A 7782-nucleotide genomic window follows, 5' to 3' on the forward strand; every position below is an offset into this window, starting at 1 on the left:
TAAATCAGCTCCCTCACTGCTCAGTTTACTAAATTCTCAGAGAGTGCAACAAAACAACTCACATTCTCCCCAAAAAAAGGGCTCTTCATATTCCTAGAATGTACACTTGGGGACTTACTCCACATTTCTTATTAGACACTTTGTATTTTGATTGTACAGGCGGGGCAGTCTTAATATTTAAGTTGAGGCCTATGCACACTACATAGGAACCTCGTATGCCATTAAAAAAAAAAGCATCTAAGTCCATCAAGCGCCTGATCTATGCCCAGTTGTCCTTGAGGCTAGCCCCATAATCAGGAGAGAGGAACCTTATTATTGTAACTTAGTTTTCTTTTTCTATATTAAAATTTCTCTGCATTCTGCACGCAAGACATGTCAAGAAATAATATTTTATGATTTAGAGTATTGCCAAATATTGAATTGATACAATTGATCACCTCAAAGGTGAAGCATCTAATCAGTCACTTTACAATTACAAATAAGCAATTCGATCGTTCTCAGTCTTATATGTAGAAAAGTGGTCATATCAATTTTTTGTGAAAGCGTACGTATTAATATGGCAAGCAAGCTCTATAAAATTATAAATGGTCTTGGGTAGAGCAGGCGAGGTATTCTTTCATTCTTTGTAATTAAGGGGCGCGAGTAAGATGTCGAACCCCGATACCTCTTCAATTGGAAGGTTCTCTATTGGTTTTTGACTTTTGCATTATTTGTTCGTTATTTTACAAGGGATAATGCTAGTCACAATGAAATTAATTAAGGTTCTTTGAAGGTCACATTTGCTTGGTAAAATGGTTCAAGAGTGAGTTACAGAGCGCCTAATTTTCTTTTCTAGCAAACCGATGTAAATCAAGAAGAAAAAGCTAATGTAAGGTTCAATGTCATCAGGGCTCTAATAATCACATAATTAAAGCTCCAATTTTATTATATTTCACTTTGCTCTTCTTTCTGCATTGGTTCATGATTTCATACAAAATAAGTTCCCAAATACGTAAAATGCATGCATGTCAAAACTTGAAACTTCTATCTATCTGTATATATATACATCATAATTGGGGATGAGGGGGCAGTACAGTGTAAACGAAAGCGATGCAGGGATGGTGCATGTCTTTTACTTCTCAACTTGAATGATGAGATGGGGTCGTCGACCCACCACCGCCACCACCACCATCAAAGGTCCAAAGCAATACAGAGATGGTAGAGGTAAAGGGATGGGGGCTAGCCGCTAGCTAGCTACATTTAGGCCATCGACTGACCCACTTTTGCCTGCTGCCAGTAGGTGTTGAATATAATTCGTAGAAACAAATTAAGGACATTAATGTTGCAGTCGTACGTTTGGCATCCTAATGTTGATAAAAAGGATGATTCCATCCATCTTCTCATTTATCTATATAGTCTACGTCTTTCCGCGCCGTATGTACATACGTAGTAGAGTTGTAGAACAAGGGAAATTGATGAGCACCCGCAGTCTGCAGACAGGAATTAAGGTCGGGCTTATGGGCTCACGGCTTTGGTGCCTAACCTAGCTAGTCCAATCGAATCGCCGCTCCTTTATGTCACACACCTTCTACTGTTCTTCCTCTCCGATTAAAACAAGTGCATTGAATATGCCCCCTAATGGCTTTTTAACTGTGTTGTTGGCTAAACCTGTTCCCACGACTAGGAGGTGATGTGACGAACACGTGAACAAGTATTCCTGGGAATTGGGAAACAACCAAAGCCACCGCATGGAAGGTTCAGGGTCACCTCTTATATTTTTTTGGACGACTCCAGTATGTATAGCGCAAATAATCAGTAAGCTATGTTCACAATTTGTTATAAATCTGTGAGGTGTTTGAAACCATTGCGTTTTTCCAACAACGGCATTGTGTTTTTTGAGAAAATATTCATTCACGGTGCTGTTTGGTTCCATGCCAGAGCCAGAAAACGCTGTGAGAAAACGGCTAATAGAACTGTATATGCCGATACATTTTTTACAGTTTTCCCAAAACCTGATATGACTCCTACTTGATGCATTCTTTTAAGAAAACGTCAATGAGCCAAACACCACTTTAAATATCACCATCACCCAAACTTTATCCCAACTATATGGGGTCCCTTCTATGAATCCAGTTCTGTCACTTCATTCTATTTAATAGTTTATTCATTATGAAATTATTAATGCTTAAATTATTTATTACTACTTTACCACATGTCATGGTTGATTGTTTTTTTTTTTTTTTTTTAATTATATTCAAAGGCTACATAACTGGGGTAGCCCAGCCCATCGCTCAACCCTGGTGCAGGCGCCAGGCGGGATTAGAACTTACCAACAACCTGGTTGGCACCTTGTACTACATCACCTGATTGATGGATATCCCTTTTATTTTAGCCCTTCACCTTCACCTTGTAACAAATTGTTTCTTCTTACGTTTGAAGCTCAGCTCAACCGATTCATTTATTAAATCTTCCACTACACGAGTTGGTATATCTGGTCAATATATGCTGGCAGTGTGGTACCCAGAATTTGATCTTTTTATCTGCTATGCATTTGTGATGTGACTATAATGGTTTCGGTGCACTTGCCGCTTTCCGCTCTCGGTGTCTCGTATTAAATGCTTGGTTGGTTGGTTCATGGATCATGGTTGCTCACTTCCTCTCCCAAGTCCCAAGTCACCAACACCGTGGACCATGGTCCTGGTCCAAGTCCAACAATGCGCGTGCTCTTTGCCGTCATGTGCCAGACGGGTTCAATAGACTCAGCAGTCAGTACATACACTGAGCCGACCGGGTCTTAAATAACTTAAATATCCAAACATTCGCTACACACCAACAGATCCAACACTAATTAATCTAGGCCTTAAGGGACAACCCACCCCATCGAGTCTACATTCTACAATGACGGAAGACGATGATCTATAAAAGTAAAATGACGGTACTTCAGTCCAGATTTCAGAACAAAACAACCACATCCAATGGCCCTGATATTCAGAATGCATCTCACCTGACCAGAGGCTCACACCTGCGTTACAGTTGACGACTATTACAGAATCAGAATTGCTTGTTCACCTCATCCTGTTCCAAATTCCAAGCAGTTATTACTTCTAAGAATATAATTTCTAAGTGCTGCGCTTCCCGATTCCAAGTTTCCAACCCCAGATTCAACAAAACTTCTAAAAGACAAAAATTTCTAGCCTTGCGTGATTTTTAAATTTTTAATATGATGTTGTTGTTTTCAAGAACCAGCCATGAGACATTGAATACCCCATGTCTCATTTCCCTCTGCTTGGTCTGCAACTCGAACGAAGCAGCAAGTCAACAAGCAAAAACTCCTCCATGCTTCGAAATGTTGTGCCCTTTTCATTGATTAATTAATTAGCCATGCGTCGTGAGTCAGTCAACTATCTTTCATTCCATGGCTGGGGCTGGCTATCCTCTCCTCGTATTGTTATAGATTAAAAGTCGATGAGAGACACTGATCGGTTGGATAAACATATAGGAGGAGGATGTAAGGATTCTTTTCTTTTTCCACAAGTAGTTGACAGTTGACACCTTTATTTTTTTTAGTGTATGCTCGGTGGTGTAATATGGTGACTTGATCAATCGGTTTGAATTGATGAAATTGTATCCCAAGATTCTCAATAAATTTATATGTACAATGTTGAATTACTTAATCTTTGTGACAAAAAAGGTTTAAGACATTTCTTTTAGATCTTCATAAGCAAAGGTAAGCAGCCGGGTTTTGATTTACAAGTTACAACACATATTTCTCTTTTACAGAGTGTAGCAAACCAGTTGTCAGCTTGCTCGAATGTGACAGAAAGGGACTATAGCTTAGAGCTTGACCTTTCATATATGCAGGAGAAAAGAGAATAAACAGGACCATCTATGAAAAGAAACACCAGTACTCGATCTCTCTATCAGTACAGCCAAGATCCCATATTCTGTTAAAGAAACTGCTCTCAATCATCTTTACTTTTGTGTTTACCAAAACAAAATCGTTTGTAACTTTGCAGAAAAGAAGAAGGAAAAAAAAAGCTCTCACATTACATTACCTATTTTTTTGTTATTTACAAACGGTAGGGAAAATGGCAAAATTAAGAAAAAAAATTATGTAAAAATTTTTCCATCATGAACAGAGCCTGGGTAAGGATCTAGCATTACTAGAGCTTGATAGTCGTGACTTCATGATTTTTGCCATTTGAGTTTGCATTTTCCTACAAACCTTCTCCAATTTCATCACCCTCCATTGCATCCCTTGTAAATGTGCCTTGAGTTTTTCGTTCTCCGTTGAAAGATCGAGCTTTCTTGCATAGAGAACAACCTGGTCATCATCCTCATATTTCTTCCCCTTGCTTCCCTTCTCATTATAATCATAGGGGGGATCACCCAGGGATTTGAAATGGTTCATGTCTTGGAGTATGCTTTTGAGCTTTGATTGTTGAGCTATGAGGGCTTGGACTGCTGTTCTTGATGGGAATTTTTTGTTTTGGGCAAGGTGTTTGCAAGCTTCAGATGAAAGCTTCTCATAGTTCAGTGCACAACAGATCTTCATCCTCTCTTCCTCCGATAATCCAGCATGAACCTGCAAGAATCCATCCCATTTCAATTCAAGCATTGAGATTTGGACAAACCAAGAATTCGACAAATCGTCTCCGTTCCTGCAGTTTAATTAGTAAACTCCAAACTCATTATGTCATCTGGTTGGGCAAATTGAATGTTACAGAGGCATGAACTTTGAGTTAAACGTATTGGTACATAATGATGATAACCCAAATAACGTTGCATCTAAGATTTGAGAAATGTAATACCATACCTCAAGATACATGTCCATGGCTCGGTATATTCCATCATGGGAGTCTCTCGCAGAATCTGGAAGAGCCAGAGCTAATGCAGCAAATTTTGAAGGTTTCAAGCATGAATCTGGTGCTACCTCCGCAATGTATAAGTCCACCAAGCTAGCAACTTTCTTCAGTCGAGTAGAAGATACCCAACAACCTCCCGTTTGAAGAAATGATTTCAAGAACCTCAGGACCAGGTTCACATCATACAGATAAGCCACGCTAGGTGGAGAGGGTACAAGAAAATTATCCAATGTTGCTTGATCCAGCTGTGATCCAATCATACCTTCTAATCTGTTCCGGCAAATCTTGCTTACATTCAAACTCAAAGCCACTCGAAGAATCCCGAACAAACTCTTGCAAGAAACAGAGCTCCAATCAAGTGAGAAGAGCATCTCTACAACAGTCTCTATAATTTTACACTTCTCATCTGGTGTTGCTCCAGAAAACCTTGATTTTTGGTAGTAAAAGAGGAACTTACTGATAGTTGCATGATTGAATTTTTGGGCAGTCATGGCCTTTATCACTTTTTCAATCAAACTGGGTTGAAAAGCCACAAGATCTTCAAACCACCACGTTGCCCTTGAGTAGCTGTTCTTCGTACTTTCAGTGCTTCTAGTGTCACAGGAGAACCGCAAAGCAGTGCTATCCGTGGAAGAAGTAGAAGGGCTTGCATCACTAGCCGGAGCCATCCTTGCTACAAGGGAATCCAGGCATTTCTGAAGTAGACCTGAAGAATTCACAATGGGAACAAATTGTTGGCACTGTTTCAAAGCTCCCAGAAGCTCAGACCAGGTCCAGTAAGTGATCCCTTCAAGGAATTTCTCAGTCTGCTCAAGTAGATTGTCAGTGAAGGATACGTCTTTGTTCATTTCCATGAAATGGGCAACACTGTTTAGGAGGATGACGTTAGATGAAGTTATCTCAGTTCTGCCGTTGTTGTAGCAGAACCTTGCCATAAGCTCAAAACCCTCTACTCCTCCTGGTAAGTCATGGAATACCACTTTAATTTTCCTGCTCTTGCCAGTAGATTTCCCAAATAATCTATTTAATCTGCCCGAGAATGATGAAATAATTTTCTGCAAATATCCATGACAGAACAAAAGTGAGATGGTAAAAATGCAAATAGTAAGTTTCAGGAACCAAAAACTGGAGATGGATTCCATATCTAAAGAACCAGCTACTAATCAAGGAAATATGATAAAGAAGATATGCATTCGTTTCAAAGGTTAGAAGAAAACATTAGAACGGTGAGAGGTCATTATAGACAACAAATTTGTGACTGAGAATCAGGAAAAGATGTCTGCTAATCATCCTAACATTAGAAAAAGGGACAGAAAGAAAACATTAGAAGAGAGGAATAGCATGGAAACAGAAATGAACAGAAGAAGAGAAGAATGAATCTCAGCCAATACCTTCTTTTGTGAAAATGGTGAGAACATGTGGCGAAAACCACAGGGATGAATGCAGATAGAAAGAGAAAAAGAAAGGAGGGAACTAGAAGCTCCATATTTCTGCAGTGTAGATGCAAATATACATGAAGGTAGGGAAGAATTATTCAGGATAAGATGGACAAGTACATCTTGGAAGAAAAGAGAACATGCAAAAGTAGGTTGAGTCGTAGTTGAAGCAGATAAAATTTGCAAATGCTTCTATAAAAGCGCCTAGGAAACTAAATTTTCTTTGATAATTATAAAAGCAATAGACATAAGTATTAAAGAGAGACAAGAAAATAAAAAAAAAAGGAACTAAGATCCTCAACAACAACAACTAAAAGCGGCCTGATTTTCTTATGGGAAATAACAGCACAAGCGGAGAAGAAAACCTCCCCTGAATCTGAAACAATTCAAAGCAACATTCACAATGGAAGGACAAATTACAAATCACAAACCCAATTAAAGCAGACCAAATCAAATTAAAACAGAACCTCTAGAGTAGGGAAAAGAAGCCTGCAATTACCAACAGAGTAGAAGAAATGAACAGAATGAGCAGGAGTATAATTACCTTATCTACCAAGAAAATCTCTTGCCCATTAACATCCACTTCGAGGTCACAGCAAACTTCCATCGTTTGAATACAAAAACAAAGACAAAAAAGATCACTCCTCAAATTAGACGCTTTTTAACACCCAGAATGAGATTTTTTCAAGCACCCGATGGGAAAAGATCATTTTTCAGAATAATTCAATAGAGAAGAGAGAGGAGAGTGAGAATGTAGGGAGAGAGAGCCATAAAAGTCCATATTCTGAGATGGGGAAGAAGACAACGGAAAGAAGTCACTTCGATTCTGCAGCTTAGTCACTAAGAGTAGGAGAAGCAAGGTTCAGAGAGAGAGAGAGAGAGAACCAACAAGGCCTAAAAGACAGAGAAGAAGCATATATATATATATATATATAATATAAACAAAAAAGAAATAAAGAAAGAATAGGTAAAAGTGTACAACTATGTAGCAGAGAGAGAGACCTTCGGAGAAAAACAGTTGTAATGGCCAATCCCGACTCCAATCCTTTCTCTGACATTCCTGCAAAAATTTTCCACCCTCAATAAAATAGACCATAAATGCTGCGGGTATTCTCACCGGAGCCTTAGAGCTGAAGCTGAATATCTCCCCTCCTCATTTCAGGCATTCTCTTTATTATTATTCCCTTTTATTATTATTATTATTATTATTATTATTATTATTATTATTATTTTATTATTATTATTATTCATAAAAATAATAAATAATATTTTCTTTTCATAATAACAATTAATAGCACCTCTTACCGAGATCAAATCTTTTCTTCATTCCCAGCTTTTCCACATTATTTCTAATTGACGAAATTGCCCTTGTGTAGTTTCTACCACTTTTATATGGGCCCTCCATTCATAGTAGGGCCATATTAAAAATCCATTTATTGATCGTAAATTAGTCCAGGTTTGTTTAGCGTTCCTTTTGTTCCCTGATCAATTTCTCCCACCCA

The 7782-nt window shown here is 38.5% G+C and overlaps 1 protein-coding gene across 2 annotated transcripts; it reads right to left on the reverse strand.

Moving 5' to 3' along the window:
- Positions 1-3866: 3866 nt before the first annotated feature.
- LOC148878053 (BTB/POZ domain-containing protein At3g22104-like) lies at positions 3867-7469 on the reverse strand. Of its 2 annotated transcripts, XM_088948283.1 has the most exons (4): positions 7283-7469; positions 6825-6880; positions 4796-5899; positions 3867-4564 (listed from the first exon to the last, which is right to left on the reverse strand). In XM_088948283.1, the coding sequence occupies exons 1-4, from the start codon at positions 7374-7376 to the stop codon at positions 4109-4111; spliced, it is 1710 nt and encodes a 569-aa protein (XP_088804409.1). In that variant the 5' UTR covers positions 7377-7469; the 3' UTR covers positions 3867-4108. The 2 variants fall into 2 exon arrangements, with proteins under 2 accessions (XP_088804409.1, XP_088804416.1); XM_088948290.1 differs by lacking the exon at positions 6825-6880.
- Between the last annotated feature and the right edge of the window lie 313 nt (positions 7470-7782).

Source organism: Nelumbo lutea, chromosome 1, assembly GCF_056320005.1.
Source record: "Nelumbo lutea isolate HS-2025 chromosome 1, American lotus-T2T, whole genome shotgun sequence".
Classification (NCBI taxonomy): Eukaryota; Viridiplantae; Streptophyta; class Magnoliopsida; order Proteales; family Nelumbonaceae; genus Nelumbo; species Nelumbo lutea.